Genomic DNA, 19,012 nt, shown 5'->3' with positions numbered 1-19,012 from the left:
AGATGCTGCCTTGAGCAGGAATGCCTCTTTGCTGGGTGAAAACACAGCTGACTCCAAAGGCATACCTGACCCATGCCATAACTCCCACAGATGTGCATCTGGGATCTGCTGTGGGACACGTGGTGATTCCTCTTCTCTACTAGTTGCTCTGGGGAGTGGCTGCAAAGGTATTTCTCACACCTCTTCTGTGGGCAGGAGAAGCTGTAACACAGGGAGCACCCTTCAAAACTCCTCCAGCAGCCTCCTATCCAACCATGAGGAAGTGTCAGATAAACACGTACAACTAATCCATAGCTGGAAAGAAGATATGATTTGTCAAGGTTTGGAAACCTTCTGGATAGCCTTTTGGGTATCTCCTGGATTATATGCTGTCACCTTGCTCATTAGCCTTCTCCCAGCATGGCTATGCTCATTTGCATGCAATGGCAGACTTTGGTAAGGCTTTTAATAGTCTCCCACAGCACTCTGGTTTGAAAGCTGAGGAAGAGTGGACTAAAAGAAAAGACTGGGTTGGGAACTGACTGAACCAGTAGGCTCAAAGGGTAACGATCAGTGAATGTCAGTGAATGTCTTCATCAATGACCTAGATCATGACACAGAGTGCACCCTCAGCAAATTTGCAGAGGATAATAAATTAAGGGGGAGTGGTTAACATGACAAATGGCAGAGCTGTATTCCAGAGGGATCTTGATATACTTGAGGACTGGGCCAGGAGAAACCTCATAAAGTTCAGTAGGAAGTCTGCTCCTCAGTTGAAACAGCTGCACACACTTGTACGGGCCATGAAACAAACATCTGAATTGCAGCTTCATTCAAAATGACCTGGAGGTTACAGCGGGTGCCAAGCTGAACATGGACCCAGGAGTGCACTCTCATTGCCAGTCAGGTAATCAGCATACTGGGCTGTAGTAGGAGAAGCATGGCCAGCAGAAAAAGATAAGTTATTTTCTAGAAGGCTGTGACCAGTTCCCATTCTTCTACTTCAAGAGGGATGTGGAAAACAGGAGAGGGTCCAACAGATTCTCAAAGTCCTACGTCACATGGAGGTTAGAGGGATGTTGAGGGAACTGGGCTTTGTTTAATGTTGTGAAGAGGAGCTTAAGGGACAATCTTAAGAGCAACTTGTAAGTAGCAAAGTTGATGAAACCAAACTGTTCTCAGTAGCGAAGGACCAAGGGCCACAAGCGTTGGCTTTGGATATCCTGATTTCCATTTGAGAAGAAAAAAAAAAGACACCGGGTTGGTGGAGTAGTGCTGGAGCAGGTTGCTTAGAAAGGTTGTGAAATACCCACCCTTTGAGATTTTTAAGATTTGGCTAGATAAAATCATGGCTGATCTGATCTAGTGTTGGCAATAATCCTGCTTCAAGCATAGGATTGGATGAGGTGACTTACAGAGATGCATTCCAACCAGATTTTCTATGATAATAGGAAGAAAAAAGTTATTTTGTGTGTGTGTGTCTTTTTGTGGAATGTTCATTGCTAATACAGCTGGGAGAGAAGTTACAATTTACTCTTTAGCAGATGTCTGCCTTCCTATTTTCAGAAATATTGAAATTGGAGTCTAAAAATCCTGTAGCTTTTAGATGTTCATTCCTTCTGTCTTTAACGAACAACACAGGCAAAAGAGCCATAAAAATAAAGAACTACCATCTTGAGTTTTTACTTCCTTTTTAACTTCAGAAAATGGTAACATCAAACTTCTGTGCTTCAGCTGATAAAAAATTCACTTTAACATTTAACTCTGGCTAGATATTAAAGATTCATGGATGAAAAAGCGGTCTGAGTTATCTGTTTTCCTGTGAAAAGCCTATTTGATTTCTTTTACATGCATCTTTGCAAAATAACAGTTTCTGGATGAGGAGGAGGTGCTGAGTATTGGAAGGGAAAAAAAGGAGAACCATTAAGTTGAAGACTCAGGGGATTTTTCTCCCTGTAGTGAAAGTAATGTTCCTCAACTGTTTCTTGTTTACTTACATAAACTTGCTACTTGAATTGAGGATATTTTATGGCAACACCTTTAAATTTGAATCGATACACAGATTTTACTTTTCAGTATTAAGCCATTACAACTAATACTATGGCTTGTGTCTTATAAAACTATCAATGACAGTTTTCTGACAATGGTTTTATGAAGCACAACGGTAGGAGAAAAGAATTGCAGTTTTTAGTAATGAGTCGTGAAAACTATTCCTTTGGGATCTTTAATGAGTTAACTTAGATCATCCACTGATGAAATATTCTGCATGTTTTAAAAGTGTGTATTTGCTGAAAGGAGTTAGCTGCATTTCCTGTTAGTTTTTGTGAGGGAATAGAATTGAAACTCATGTTTCCCAAATGAAGAAGATCATCAAGTACCGTAGGTAGAACTTTCAGATGCTGAATTTTACACTCTGGTTTTGTCCTGATTTTACCATTCGAGTGATGAGTAAAAGATACGTAGAAGTACAGTGATACAGTTATATGCACATGGGTTGGGGCAAGTTTGTTCAAATTAATATTTTCATGCTCAGTTTTTGCCAGGGGCTGGATTTGTTTATCTAGGGATAGCAAAGGTTGCATGTTTGTTTTGCTTTAAAATTTAGTGTAAATTATATCTGTTATTTTAAAAGTAATCTTAATTAACCATTATTATCATCAAATCAAATTGCATTTATTTTTAGCCACAGCAGCTTGGTCATTTAAGAGATAGAGGAAGAATTACATGGCTTAATTCATGTTCTCTCCTATTCTGTGTTAAAAATTGTGGTGATACTATATTCTAAATACTGTAATATTCCATACATAGCTTCAGGGTGTTGAAATATGGGAGCTGATGAAACTGAATCCACATAGTATTTCTACTGCACTTGTCAAAATCTTTCTAAATGCCAACATATATAAGTCTTTGGGAAAAAGGCAATTCATTTATCCTCCAAAATGTATTTAATATTTTTTTGCAGTACAACTCGTTAAGATTCCATATTCACACTGTGGTGCATCAAAGCTTCTCACAATTTTGTAATGAGATTATTTTAAAAAGCCAGCATGATTGAGCACAGAGTTATATGGCCAAAGCTATTTTTAGTCTCTACTTATTTCTTCCGGTTCTTTCTGAAATAGAAACATAATCAGGAGTGATTCTGTTCTGTGTTCTGACTGCCCATTCCTCTTAGATCTGAACATTGAAGAGACTGGAGGACTAGGGGGAGTGTGTTTGGCAAGGAATTATGGTGAGATTGGGTGTGAAAATGAGGGAGAACTTGTCACTGGCTGTGCAAGAATGGAAATCACAAGAAGGGAGGACTGGTATTTCTTGGGTAAGAAAGCTTGGATTTAGAAGGGGAATTTAGGACACAGAAGAACATAAGTGAGAAATGGGTGAAGAGGCATGAAGAAGCAGTGGAGAAAAATAGCCTGGAGAAAAGCAGCAATGAATTTCAGGGCTGCTGAACCAACAGCTCCCTCAGAAAGTGAGACATGAGGTTTGGGATAATCGATAGTTGTGCAAGAAGACTGGGGCAAGGAACAGAAATAGAGAGCAGGTAGGAAAAGTTGCTGATAAGATGCTGGCAGGATCAGGCTAAGGACATGTCACTGGAGAAAAACGGAGAGGAACCCAGGTTTCTGGGGTTTGCATGATGCATGTGTGATCCCTGCAGGCAGTCTATCATGATAGTTCATCTGCATTACCCTTCCATCTGGAGGATGGCAGCCTGCTCTTCCTACTGGTTACTGCCCATCTCTCACAAGGTAGAGTTCTCATGCTGTAGCTCTTAAGTTGGCGACCCTGCTGATGAGTATTTTGAATTCAGTGTCCCATAGTAGGATTTCTTTTTGGTTTAGTCTTTGATCAATCTAAGGAATTATTAAAAAAAACCCAAAACAACAAAAAAACACTATTCAAGTTACACATTAAACATTCAGTTAAGAAAAAATTAAGTTTGTCTATTGAACCTTAAATTAGACCCTTAGTGAAATATGATGGTACAGCGTTTAGTTATGGTATCATCTGAAAATATCTACTTGTTGAACACCTGTCAATAGCTTTTTAGAAAAAAAAGCCACAGCTGTATTTCTTACCTCTATGTTATTTGTTCCCTTCAATGAAGCATGAAATTGCTAAATTGTATAGCAACTATTTTATATTTCATGTTTTTAATATACAAATTTTATCTTAAACTAATTGTTAAACTTTACAAATGCATAATAATTGTCTGCCTATTGTAAGATTTCATTTTGCTACCCAAAATTTATTTTAAATAATAAGTCTTAACTTGGCAGAATAATTTATGTTAAAGTAAAAATTTAGGTATTGTCAAGTCACCAGATAATCTGTTATGTCCTGAGTAATCCACACATATTTAAACAGGCCTGTCAGAGATCCCCAAGTAATAGGATTTGAGTATTTCTAATACAGTCAGTGGAAGCTACTTAACACTCTAAAAAACCCCCGAAATTTCAGAATCTGCTTTAGTGCTTGTATGGACATTTTTCAAATGAGATAGTAGGATTGGCAGTGATAATACACACAGAAATGGTAAGTAACATTTAATAGTGCAGAGAGGAAAAAGATAACCCTAAGTACACGCCACACATGTCACGGACATGGACTCTTAAAGCAGCTATTACCACTGAAGAAAGACACCTTGGGGTGACTGTGGTTAGTTCTGTGACATTGTCAGCTCAGTACTCAAGAGCAACCAGAAAGGTAATTAAGAATGGAAATAGGATCTGATAGGAAAGCAAAAGAGTGCAAAATATACTGTTTTTCTGTATGAATCTATGATGCTTTACATCTTGAATACTACATGGAGGCAACTGGAAAAAGCCCCAGAAGAGGGTGACAGAGATGATCAGCTGTGTAGTAGCATGGTTTCCAGGTGGAGCTAAATAACAAATAATTCCAGTACAGAAAAAAAGCTGTTGGAGAGAGATAGAACAAAGATCTGCAAAAGTGCCTATGGCATAGAGAAGGCAATAGGCAACTACTATTAGCGCTTTCTTACAACTCAGATAAAGGGAGTTTACAATGCATTGCCAAGTTTAAAATACAGAAAAGAGAAGTTTTTGTAATGTTACCGTACAATGTACAACCAAGTAACAGGCTTACAGTACACAAAAGTAGAGGTTTAGGGGTATGTCACATGATTAGTTTGTGGGACTCACTGCCACGGGGTGTTGTGAAGCCTAAGAATATAAAAATGTTCAAACACGAATGACGATAAGTGCTCAAATTCATGGTGGATAGGCCTACTAACCACAATTTGCCTGGCTTTAGTTTCTGGTCTACATGGTCCTTAACTTGCTGATTTCCAGCAGCTGAACGAGGAAGGGCTGTTCTTTACTGGCTCTGTTTCCTAAAAAGTCACTGCAAGGGACTAGGGCCTTTGGTCTGGTAGTCTCACCATTCCTATGTGAAACAGCCTTCTTTTCCATTACTGCAACCGAAAATCATTACTGATTTTTTTTCAAATTAAGCAGTTAAGTCATTTCCTAATTCCTAATGGCTAAGAATAATGAGTGTAGAATTGGGTGTAGAATATTAAAAGTTCTAAATTATACTTATGCCTTCTTGTGGGCCTTTTCATTTGAAAACCCAATTAAAATGTTTAAATAGTATTGTTAAGAGGAACAAGGCCATCCTTACTCTTTATTACTGTGCTAAAAAACTGCCGTGATCTTAAGCACTTGTTTTGCAGTTATGGAAAACTTTAAGGCTCACGAAAATAGCAGTTAATAATGGTAAAGCTGAGAAATCATTGATTATAGAAGGTTTTCCAGAAAGAACTAACATAATGCAGTTCCAGTATTTTCTTCCAGCTCTTCACACGCCTTCTCTGTCTTTCATTTAGTTGAAATAAACATGTCATGTAAGTGATGGGATCTCATTTGAATTGTCAGGACACAACCTATGAAATAAAACCAACTTTCAATTCTAAATAAACCTATTGAACAATAAGGTATGTGGTTCTCCTAGAAGGTTATATTAACAAGAACCTAAAAGGAGTCAAAAGACATATATATGAAAAAAATCACTGGTTATTAGAAGTGGAAGAGTTCATTTGTATTAAATTGCCATTGATTTCTGTTTTAATAGTGATTTACTTTTAAAGACAGTTCTTTGCACACTTCCCAGCAGCATTATATTAGCAATACTAATGTATTAGTTATCTTTACTGAACTTGGGTACAATTAAAAATTGCTACTCAAAAAAAAAAAAAATTGTTGGAAACTTGTAGCATTGTGAGATTTATTTTCTCTGAGATTGAATTTAGCATTTCCTGGCTATGGCCCTGCATACTCAATATGCTATGAGAGCTTAGCTGGTTGCTTTCCATATCATAAAAGGTTTTAAAATCCAAAAAATAAACTGTTAACATTTAATGTGCTGTGTTGGCAACTGAACTCTACCAAACAGGATTCTGCAATAAAATCAGTTAAAATTAAATTGAGGACCCTGCATGATGCTGAGGAGAGAACTGTTTTAATAATGCCATTTTCTTATAACCTCTGCTGTGCAATAAAGCCAGCCTGAAACAATAAGACAATGATGATCCAAGCAAGGAATAATAATGACTACAAACAACTAGGATGATTTGCTTTCTTTACACAGTCTGTTATGAAATAAATAAATAAAACCAGTGTCAGATCAATCTTCGACCTCCCACTGTTACTGTTAACTTTTCCACCAATTAGTTATACCTTTCTGTGGAAATTGTGCCTCACTGCAGTTAGGTCTATCCTGATTAACAATTCCAGCTTTCAATTTTTGGTTGTTTTTTTTTTTTCTTTTTTTTTTTCCCTTTTTTTTTTCCTAGAGAAGTAGTTTATGACTATCTGCTGTTCATAGTACCATTTAAAAGCTTACTTTGTGGTACTGAGTGACTAGATTCTCCCTCGTGTGATTGAATTATCTACTGAGGCATGTTCAAGCCAAGCTATGCTACTACTTACATTTTCTGGTGCTTTTCCTTTACTATTGTATGCCTGATTCTGATGCTAACCTAATTATCGCTGTCCATCTAGACCTAGCAGTTGTTGCTCTCATCTATCACAGAGCTTGGTTTTTAGCTCACTGATAAAGACAGAGAACTGTAATATATGTTTGTTACTAAATAGTTGAAAGACAGAAAGGGAGCAGATCTGCTAAATAAGAAGTTATAGCAGCAGTTAGTCATTTTGCAGAGTAGACCCTTATTAGATAATTACTCATTGAAAGAGATATTACAGTTATCCAAGAATTATGCACTAATATTCACACATTTGGCATTTTAAGGGGATTTTTTGCATAAGTATTAAAAAAAATGAAGATAATGGACAAAATAAATTCTGTAACATGAATTCTGTTCCTTCTCATGTTAAAAATTACAAAAATTGCTTACCATTTATTTTAAATGAGAAAAAACCTCTGAAGCTGTACCTGCTGTATCTGAAAGTGATGCAATTGCAAATAAATTACAGTGAATCAGACCTTAAATAATATATATCTAGCTTTTACACTGCTGTTACAGCACACTAAATGACCTGCTACATGTTTTTAAATTCATTTGAAGAATTAATGCATCATAAAATAAGGCCTCAATGTTTATGTTCAGTCTGCAAGAAAAGTTAAGGTCACCTTGACTGTATTTTTTCAGAATGGCACATTAGGAACTATTTCTAAATAGCATTCTCCTTATCCCATGCTTTGAGAGAAGACAACCTGTCTCTGTCAGAGCACTGGAGAAGAAGATATGTGATACAGGATTTATCAGGTGGGCTGATCCCATTAGATAGAAGTTCTTTCTTCTTCTTCCAGTGAGGAGAAATATAAATGACAAGAGAAAATGCTGCATTAGAAGAATCATTTAATAAAGCTGGGTGATCTTCGTAATTATCTTTTTTTTGGGGGGGGAGGGCGGGTGTCTTCCAAAGTAGGTAGGTATTATTGTAGCTCAGTACTAGTTTGCCATAGAGAAGGTGAAGAGTCAGGAGGATATTTGAAGACAAGTCTGTTGCAGCAAGTATCTCATACTACTTTTAAAAATTACTAGCCTACATGAAGCACAGTTTGTATGACCAGGACAGTGGTCTGCCTGATATGTTTTAATCATTCTCCTCCTTTTCATTTTTTATCCCAACTTTCAATCATTTTTACACTACTTAGTTTATATTTACTAAATCAAATTGAGAGATAAAATAAGTTTATACTGATCTGAGCTGGACCCTTGATGTTACATACTGCTTATTTTTCAAGTTCTTGCTTTTCCTGTGCCAATAAAATGTGCAGCCAGGGCCCAGCTATGCAACTGGCAGTATTAACATATGCCTCTGAGTAGTATGAAGGTATCTAAAGAACCAGTTCAGTCCGTGATCTTAATGACCTTGAAGAATGGCATCTGATGGTAAATAGGTGGCTATGATGATCTCAGACCACTTCAGAGGCCTTACCAGAAGTGCACTCATACCTGGAATTCGCTGACACCCTGAATCCTATTCTAAGCAAAAAGTCCAAGCTTTAAAACAATAAGAAGTTTGAATTCCTTTTCTTAACCTTAAGTCCTCTCTCTTCAGCTCAATTACAGAGGGTATGTTATTAGCTAGGTCACAGTATCACTTATATAAATACCAATGAGTAGAGGACTTTATACATCAGTACGGTGACTTCTAATTTTCTGTTATCTTACCGTCCAGCAAGACTGAAAGGAGTGAAAAATCCTAAAAGTTTTAAAATTTGCTGGTCTTCACAAGACATTTTGTTAGGGCTCTGTGTTTATATTTGAAGGACTAATTTGGTCTCAATAGGTAGGTAGATGTTGAATGTTTACCTTCGTTTTGCTTTTGGAAGCAGTTTGTAACTGTCAATTAGCAGAGCAATCCCTTGTATCTATCCATCTCTGTGGCATGATTTGTGTCTCAGCACAAGGTTGGATGGTCACTCACTGATGACTCAGTGTAGTTTGAGCATTCACAATATATCCAAGGGGTAGCGACATTCTCATGTCATCTACCACTCAGAGAAGACAAGTAACTTGAATACAGGAAGACAGCAAGTAATTTATGGACTGGTTAGTGTTTTAAGCTATGGAGAAATCTACAGTTTTTATTCATCTTCCTGCACTGGGACAATATTTCTTCAATTTTCATAGTAGGTATCATTTATATTTTATATTTGTACTTGTTCTTTAATATACTGCCTAAAAGCAAAAGTGATTTCTGAGGCAATATAAGGCAGTATCGGTCTAAAGTAAAATAATAGAAGTGTTTTTTTCCTCTGGATTTTTTATTTTGAAAGCAGCAATTGATTCAGTAAATAAATTATTAAATCCAACCCTCTGAAACAAGTGTGAAATATGTGGATAGAAAAGAATTGCTACCTTAAACATTTTTAAAGAGATTTTACTAAATGCTTGACAGAATGCTTTATAACCAAATGAGTGACAGCTTTGCTATTTTGATATTTGGTAATCTTAAATTGCCATTTTTTTAACTGTGAAGTTTTCCCTGGGAAAGTCAGGCACAGAGAGTTCTCAAATCATGTGTCAGATTGCTATGAATAATGTTATTGGCATTGAGTGAGACCAATTTTTAAGTAAAGTAGCTACTCCTTTTCCCCCAAAGGACAAAACCAGAAGCTAACAACAAAGGAAAAAACGTTCTCTGTATCTGCCAGTGCATCCATGACCGTAATAAATTCTGGTACCTGTGAAAGTCACAGCAAAAACCACACCCATGTGAGGCACAGCGCAGCCAGAAGAACAAGAAGAGTTCATTAACTGCTTGGCCTCTTGATATTTTCAGGCTTCTGAAATAAGATTTTCATCTAGCTAATACTACATTGCTGTGATTAAAGGCAGTGGCATACCCTGGATCTTCTGGCAGAAGTAAGGATAGGACAGCAATTGTATCTTGGCACTCTTTAGAACAGAAACTTCAGGAAATTATGAGTCAAGTTTCACTCTGCCAGTAGGCCCCGAGGTATCTGCTGGGGCCAATGCAGTAGTTGGAGAAGTTGCACGATAGGAAATGTACTTTGTCGTGCACTTTTTTGAAAACTGTTTGCTGGTTGTCTCCTGTGGATCCCTGGCCGGTTGGTACTAAAGGCTGCATCCCCTTCTCCCCTCTCCCCAGGCGGCTCCCTGGGAGCTTTGAGGTAAGTATTGCCTCTCCCAAGCGGTTGGCCTCTAGGCAGCAGGAGAGAAATGCTAGGTGACCTGTGAGCGTCAGTTTTAGGATCTTATTCTTCATACCTAGCTTCGCAGACTGCTGTCTGTAATTTGGAGCGGCAGTGCAAGTGCGACTGCAGTAGCCTTGTCAACAAGGTTAACTGTTTGAGATGTGGTCTGCATAATCAGATTTTGAAGGTTGAACCTGAAAAGAGAGCAAAGAACTCTTGAAATGAAATGAATTGCCTGCCAATGAGACGAATTGCTTACACAGTTTGTTACCATCAGTGTTATTGCAGGTTATTGCTCACTTTGACCACAGCTCTACTTGCAGAGCCCCAGCTCATTAGGGCAGGAGTACGTTGTATTAACAAGTGATATGTATGCCATTGTTATCTTAAAATTAATGGGTAAAACATACCTCTTTTCAGGTAATAAGCATTATATTTTCTTCTATGCGACCCTCAAAATTAAGATCACAGAAAACTGTGCAGGAGTAATGTTGTTAGATTAAAAAAAAAGAAGAAAGCAGAGCATGTGGGAAAATTCATCGCTGAACTTCAGAGATAAGATATTCCTTTTCAGTGCCACACTTCCCATAAGCCAGTTTTATGGCCCACTTACGTTGTGTATATCTTTATATGCAGTTGCTTGTATGCTGTAATACTGTATTATCAAATTCTAATGTTTCCTTTAACAGCACACTTTACTTGTCAGGAAAACCCTACTGAAAAGGTCTTGCCAGATTTGCTATGCATGCTTTTAAAATGATTGCTGTGTTTTCTCTATATCCTCAGCCACTAATACGCACCTGATCTTTTACTCTTGTCTCTGTATCACCAGGCCTCCTGAACCTGTTTACAGCACTGTGAACAAACTGTGTGATAAACCACCTTCTCCTAGGCACTATTCCCCTGTCGAGTGTGACAAAAGCTTCCTTCTTTCAGCTCCCTATCCCCACTACCACGTAGGCCTGCTCCCTGACTCTGAGATCACCAGGTACTGCATGCGCTTCTTCCTCACCTCCTTCGTTAGAGTGCATGATCATCACTGGATTTATCTCATAGTTTGCATCTTCATCATAGATCATCTTTTTCTACAGCTTATGCTTGTTTTTAACCATGCTTTCACATCTGCACCACTGGAAGATACATGCTATCTCGGTATATAATTTTGGTCATCCAAAATCCAGTGATGAATACAGGCAATGTTTTGATCCATTGGAATGGTGCTCTAAAATAGGTTACATAGTATGTATCACATTTTACAGCTGAATTCAGAATTTGTTTCTCTGTGAGTACAGAAAGTGACTAAGACTTCACTGAAAGCTGTAGTAATTTGGTTTGATTCAGTCGTTTTATTTCTGTGTTGTGCATACTTTGTTCACTGAGCATCTTTGGGTTTATAGGGTGGCCGCCTAAGCCATTCAGAAGAAATTGAGCAAAAAATAATCACCTCCCTCACCAAGTTGTGGTTGAGAATACATCTAAAATGTAGCATTCCCTAAGCTAGATGTGCTCCAAGAGGACAGTTAGTAAAACGTAAAATGATGAACATTTCCACAACTGAAGTAATGGAAGACATTTCTATAAAATATTGTCAGTGATTGCCTCCTGAGAAGTATTTAATAAAGAAAAACATACTATCCAAAACTGTATGCTAGTATAACCCAGCTGCTCTTCTATAGTCTAATAGGTTAGTAGTAAACTACCTGCAAACAGGACTTGGGAGATAGAGGAGGAGTTCGGCACAAGTTTTCAAGAAGATGTTGAGTGCTTCCTTTGTCAGGAAAAAACTATCATCTTTCTTTTATATTCTAGAGTAGAAGAAAAATAATTGTATTTGGAGCTTTGATCATAGACATTTTCTAAAGAAAACAGTTTTCAAAGAAAAGAGTAATATGGGAAGAGAGGAGCAGAAGTGTGTAAGTGGAAAGTAAAATGGTAAATTAATGTAAGATACAATAACAGGAAAGAAACCCCAGGGATTAGAAAAACATCTGTGAAAGGCATTGCAGTGCTACGAAATAAAAAGCTAAATTAAAAAAGCGGTAAGACAAATACTAGTGAAGAACGCAACAGATGTGGGAAGACCATGCAGAAGCTGTTAGCTTATTAGAATGAAAACTGGCTAGCTTCTAGAATTTGTAAAAAGATGCTTAATCACTGGACAAAGTGATTAGTCAAGCTGTTCAGGCCAGTGCAAGTTTGGGTGAAAAACATTGATAAGGGCAATGTTTTTTAAAGGTATAAATAACTCCACAAGGACACCAGACACTAACAGATCTATCCACAATATTTGAATTTCTCTGCAAACATTATCTCAAAGGAACTAACTAGCCAAAAAGTAGTAAAATGACTTCAGGTCTTTAGGTACCGTGTACACGAGTAATTTATCTGTAAGCATCACAGTGTTTCTGTGTGTTTAGAGCCAGACAACAGAAGACATCATTATAAAAAGTCTCTTACTTTTAAAATGGTCCCTTTAGAAAGGAAGGGATCAACTTGAACTAGAAAGTTGAACAAGCAGGTTCTAGGGGATTTGGGGGCCATGGAGTTGTGTAGTGGGAGCACTGAGGAATAGATTGTGGCTTGCTAACTGATGCAATTCATTGCTAAGTGGTTGATCTCTATAGACGTGCCTGTGAGGACTATGGACATAGGTGGGGGAAAATGATGAATCTGTTAAGGCTACTCCTGCAGACCAGATACTCAGATGCCAAAAATCAGTGGAGCCCTGGAGAGCTCATAGAGCAAGGCCATTTTGCCACCTGAAGGTATAATTCTCTACATCCTTTTGCTTTATTGTATGATTGATTGAATACTTGGTCATCAGATATTTGATGACCTGACATCAGGACTTAAAAAGCTGGGGTTTGTTCTACTGAGTGTCAGTTAACACTTCTCTTTAAGAACAAGGTTTGATTTCTCTTCATTCTACTTTGATGCAAAATTAAGCTCTAGTCCCTGTATATGTAATCAGTTTGTTTATTTCAACAGTCCAACAAAAAAACTGCAAAAAGAACACAAAAAATGAGAAAAGACACAACTCACGGTTAAAAGCTCTGCACTATGCTCTGCTACATGCTGTGGTAGAGGCAACTGATTGCTGTAATTTATACTTCCTTCCCACTGTGAAATAACATTCAGATGGAAAATATGACAGTTTTCGATGTTCTCAAATACTGTCATCTTTTCCACAGGACTCTTTGAATAGTTGACTGTGGAAGAAGACATTTGAAATAATATTTTACCAAATGCCTTTGGTGAGGAAAGTGACAGCTTTACAACATATGATCTGTTTTCCAAATGGACTCAGTATTCACAGCTGGAGAACAGATTTTAGAAAAGTGTTTACCCCATTTTAACCCTAATCCAAGTGGCTATTCTTTTACAGAAGTGTTCATTGTACGCAGCCCTAAATTTCACAAAGGTGATGTGTCTCAGGGCTGTATTGTGTTGAACATTCAGAAGAATTAAGCCCTATTCCTCCATATTATACACTCTCATGGTCTCCAGTCAAATAAAAAAGATATCTCCCTGTCCTTCTGCAGGCTTCCTAGAAAGAGTGTTTCATCAGAATTGTCAGCCTCAGGTTTGGGGAGGAAGGGACAGGGATTATTTGCTTGTTTTGGTAACTGCAGTCGTTGTATCTCCGTGCTCCAGTATTGAGAATCTGCTGAGGAACTGCAAGAAAATTGGTTTGACAAACAACTCTTCCAGAGGAAGAGGAACATGATGCCATGTTCTCCCAATTGAAATGCTTGTAAGCCAGCCAACGCCTTTCAAATTACTGCTCCAGATAATTTGTCAGCTACTCCTCAGATGATTGTTTTGTCAGGCTCATTAACTTAATAGGCAAAGAGAATTCATAGGCCAAAGCCTTACTTGTCTATAATAAATTCAAGTTTATAACCCTTGCTTTTATGGTGGCCCATCTTAGCTCCTGGGAGATTTGGAGGTCTAGAACTGTATACTCCCATTTTAGGATAAAAATAATTTGTTTTTTTGATTGAATTATCAGTTCATGTGAATTGATATTAACAGGGCTATGTCAATGTGTAACAAGTGAAAATCTGTCCCATTGAAGGCAGGAGTAGAGAGAGAATTTTGGAGTAGTAAGTTTTCCTTTGAGAGCACCACGTGGGAATGTACGCAGAGTATTCCTGTTCTGGCCTCTATCATTATTGACAATTATGTCTACAATTAAAAGATTATTGGCAATGAAAGGAAATCACAGCTCATAGATGTAATACTCTTTCTACAAGCACGAGACTTTGTTTCCACATTAGGTAACACAGTATGTTGTGTTCTCAGTCTTTGCACTGAGAACTTCATTACATACACCATTACATAGACACAACTAAAAAATGCTTCAGTTTTGCCCAGAAATAACTTCCCTGTCTTCAATGAAATCTTTTTGGCACTCTAATTGCCAGCATAGCTTTTGCTAAAGGGCAGCCCTCATGTTGTTGGTTTGTGTAAATTTCCCCCCCCCCCCCCCCAGCAGTATTTGCTTTTCTCTTAAGCCCTTGATCATGTGATTGCATCAATATTTTTGAATACATCTAGGGGAAGGAACTAAGGGTAGGGTTTCGAACTTTGTAGTCATGGAAGAAAAGCTTGGGAACATGACTCCTCCAAAGAAAATAAAAATAAGTGCCTGGATTGAAAGAATTTGGCTTGCTTTTTAAATCAAGATTAGTTTCTTGAAGCCAGCCCCAGTTCCGGCCGACACTGTGATCTGCAGTCTTAGGCAAGGTAGTTAATGATTTTGTGCTTTGTTTCCCAGCCTCTAAAGAAGTTTAGCAATGATCTCATAGAGCTTCTTTGAAAACTAATGCTGTCTGAGACAATAGCATCCTATTACTACTGGCAATTTGTGTTATTGTTTAATAACATAAAAATGATTTTAAGGTATTTGATGAATTGGATTAATGACATCAGTTCTTCAGACCACCACTACTTTCCCACTGATGGGGATTAGGGAGAGAAGATAATACTGGTACAGGGCTCTAGAGCAGAGTCTTTTGCAGAAAACAGCATGCCATTTGCTTAGGTATTCAAGGGTAACTGAGCATTGTGTAACAATAAAGAACTATATTAATAAAAGTGTGCTGAAATATATGCAGGACATATGGGTAAAGAGACTATAAAGTCCAGAATCTTAATGATTGATGTGTGATGCTACTTCCAACGTGTGCCTGAATTCCCACAGCCTCCATGTAAGCAGAGGAGGGTCACAACATTCCAGCAGCCTCCGCAGTCAGACTAGTGTACGTCCGCAACGCTATGCGAGCAACTGCTTGCGGTCACCTCATTTAATTGTCGGGATCCCTGGGATCCCCCCATAGGCCATGAAGTGACAGCTGAGAAGGTGCTGATCGCTTTTCCCTGAGCCTAGCAGGAAGTGAAGGTAACTGCGCCTGAAAAAAGAGTGAACGGTGGGCCTCTGGTACTCATTCGTATAGGGTCCTTTCTCATTTGATAATATCTCTGCAGCCTTTTTTCTTTACAACAGCCTACTGGGAGCGAGCTTATTGTCAAAATGATGCATATAACTGTACTTGTGTGTGGCTGCCTTCCAGCGAGGCTCTTGTCATCTTTATTGAAATTCACATTGTACAGGAGTACTCATCATCCCCTTTTCAATCCCATGTGTTTAATTTAGGAATTATATCTCCCAAAAGACATCTATCCATATTTTGAGTTTTTTGAAATGCCTGGCAACCTGAAAATGGGACCTATCAAACAAGCAGTAAAAAGCAATGATATTATGAAATTGAGTCTTCAACTTGCCCCACATAAACACCACCACCTTTCTTGAATTTCAAATGAACATTTACTGTTTAGTTGTACTCATTGACTTATTTTTTTGTGAACATTTCAAATAATAATTACAAAATTGGAAATTAGTCTCGTTTGGGCAAATGGGTTTAAATACTTAAATATTTAAAATCAGAATTGGAGCAGATTTGTGCTTTTTCCTATTTTAACATCTTGGAATCAACTTCTGGACTGATCTGCATTTCACACAATTCAGTCACAGACAGCAAGCTTATATATGGTGAACTAGCACTACTAAATAGCACTACTTAAAGACAGTGGAAGGGAATGAGTACACAATTCTTTATGTGGATTTTTGAACAGCAAAATAGGCAGTACTGAGGTTCAACTTATTCAGTGTCAATGGAAACAGATTAATCCTATAGTCACAAAACCCCCCATCTTTAGAAAATAAAAGATACCTGGTTAAAATAACTCTTCATAAAGTAGCTCCCTAAAACCATGAGGTGGCATTTTAAAAAATGAACACTGTGACTTTTTGTTTTGAGAACTGACTTTAAGGCATATCTACGCACAGATTTAGGCATTCAGAGGCACAGAACATATAGCAAGCCCTAAGCAATTTAAGAGCTTAAACTGGTCATCACAGAGGCTGGCTTGGGCACTGATGTTCATACTGATGGGAACTGAAGCATCCTGTTATTGCTGATTTCAGTGAGAATTAGGTATGTAAGTGCTATGGCCTTCATTCCCTAAACAACATCTTTAGCAATTCAAGTACTTTTTTAACTCTGGCACTGAGACCTTTCTAAAAATAAGCTTGGAGACCTTGACTCACACTCAGGAACACACATTGCAGTGGTTGACAAGATGCAGCCCAGATGTATGCAACCACATACCCGTTATGCTTGACTGGGTTGTGCTGCTTCCGAAAGCAGCTCCAGAACTGCAATATTTTATAGTTACATATTGTAAGGCAAAAAAAAAAAAAAAAATCAGCCTAAACTCTGTTAACTGTCTACAACTCGAATACAACATCTCAATGTAGATTGTCCCTGCTTGTGAATCAGACTCCTGAGGCCTTTAAATTATTTAGGATCTTTTGGAAATGATACAAGTTAATTGTGGATTTTCCTTATCACTTTCAATTAACAAATTAAGAAGTCTTAACTGGAACAGTTTCCTATAATTTCATTTTAACCCTGACTCAAGTCTTCTCTTCAAGTAAATGATCCAGTCGTGTAACTGTTATAGTTAATGAAAGAAAAATGATGCTGCCTTTCAGCCTCAGCTTTCACGTTATTTTGCATGGATGAATCTCTGACTCTAATAGGCACAAACATTCCTATAGACTTTTCTATGCTCTTTCGTTTTTTTAATGCGGAGTATTCAATTTTGGACACTTAATTAAAATTACTAGGAAGATGCACCTTTTAAAAACTCAGAGAAATGACTGCAGGAGAATCTTAACCTGTAAAGGCATAAAATCTCTACAGTTCAAGTGTTTAATTATGTAAAGTTACAGAAGCCTTTCAGGTTAAGATGGGATGCTTCAGGTTAGAGCTGCTGGGCTTTATTTCCAGTTGTGCTCCTGATTAATTCTCTTTAGTTGAGCAAATCACTTAATTCTACATGCTTTGCTTTACCTATCAGTAACATAATCTTCTTACCTAGTTATATTGAGAAGGATAACTAAAATCATTAAACAGAATAGAATAAAATTTTAAAAGGAGAAAAAATAAGGTGTTTGTTCTGTTCCATTATTTGGGAAATGTTTCATATTTTTGGAATATATGGTTTGATTTTCAGAGATACTGTGCTTTCTTGTGCTACAGAGCCTCTTTTGTTCATATTCTGCACCCATGGAAATTAAACTGTATATTCTTAGCTCATAAAATGGACAGAAATATTAACTCAGTTTAGTTAAGTAGCAGTATGTTCTTTACTATGTCTTTAGAGAAGAAAAAAATACCAATTCTCAGTAAGAAAACATCTGTAAATCACTAGTATTAAAATTTCCCTGCTGTTATGATTACAAATAGAGCTACAGAGAGACATTTGGGAACAAAGGAAAGATGTCTCCTTCCTTTCCACGCCTATAAGCAAGGTCTGAAATTCAGTCTCTAAGTCAGTCACAGAACGCTCCCCAAGTATCGAATGCCAGTTCCTATGTCTGTTTTGGATTAATGGTGAAGAGTGGAACCGGGAGACTAGAAAGGTATCAGGCATTTTTAACTGGTTCCTGCCTGAGGATTTTGGCCAGGGCAATCAGTCATCCAGTATAGGGAGGACAAGGTGGACCGTGACCCTCAAAACCAAAGTTTTGCCTGATGTCTGCTTCAGAGGATGCCATTCACCGCCTAACACTGGCCACAGCAGTTACTGGCTAGATACAAGGCAGGGCTGATGCTTCAGATTAACTCATGAAAATCCAGTCAGTTCATAACTAAGTCCACACAATAACTTTGTTGTTTGAAACAGTAATTTCGGTGAGATGCAGTATACGTAAGCACCCACTCAAACATCTTGTTCTGGTCTCTGAAAATCCCATTGAAACAGTTCTTCCGAAATGATAGAGCACTAAAACTCCAGGCAAAATGTTGAAATGCTTCCGAGTGTTGGGAGAAATTTAAACCCACAGTTTTTAATATTGCTTCCATATCTGGTTCAAGTGTGTTCAGAATAAATGACAAAAAAATTTGACAGAATGTGTCACTCTGCGTAAGAGTGCTACAATAACAAGGTAATGGAGCCATTCACTGATTCAAATCTTGTCCACAGTGACAAAAGTTAATGGCAATTATTACCTGACAACTGTCTAAAGGCCAATATGAGAAATGGGTTTGGAGATTTCAGTTTCATTCCTGTGGACAAGTTTCCACATCATAAAAATCATCACTCCATCTGTCACAGTAATTGCTAGACTCTCAGCTCATCAGAAAAACTGAGAATAGATTTAACCTGGAGAACAAATTACTCTTTTTACCCTGAGAGAGTTCTTTGAGCTTAGAAATAAAATATTACTGTGGAGACAGGGTAAATAAAGCCACCCTGTGGCTATCTATGCTGTACCTGTTGGGGGAAGAATAATTTCCAGGGT

At 37.7% G+C, this 19,012-nt stretch overlaps 1 protein-coding gene across 24 annotated transcripts in view; it reads left to right on the top strand.

The window, feature by feature from the left end:
• DLG2 (discs large MAGUK scaffold protein 2) overlaps window positions 1-19,012 on the top strand; it is a 1,018,327-nt gene that overhangs the window by 738,532 nt on the left and 260,783 nt on the right. For 18 of the 24 annotated variants that reach the window (XM_049823421.1, XM_049823420.1, XM_049823428.1 and 15 more), the window contains one exon: window positions 10,970-11,125. The exons of the other annotated variants lie outside the window; for them this stretch is intronic. In XM_049823421.1, coding sequence (XP_049679378.1) covers window positions 10,970-11,125 — 156 coding nt within the window. The remainder of the gene's footprint in view (window positions 1-10,969; window positions 11,126-19,012) is intronic. 24 annotated transcript variants of the gene reach the window in all.

Source organism: Accipiter gentilis, chromosome 19 (genome assembly GCF_929443795.1).
Source record: "Accipiter gentilis chromosome 19, bAccGen1.1, whole genome shotgun sequence".
Classification (NCBI taxonomy): Eukaryota; Metazoa; Chordata; class Aves; order Accipitriformes; family Accipitridae; genus Astur; species Astur gentilis.
This window is presented reverse-complemented; position numbering and strand designations above follow the sequence as displayed.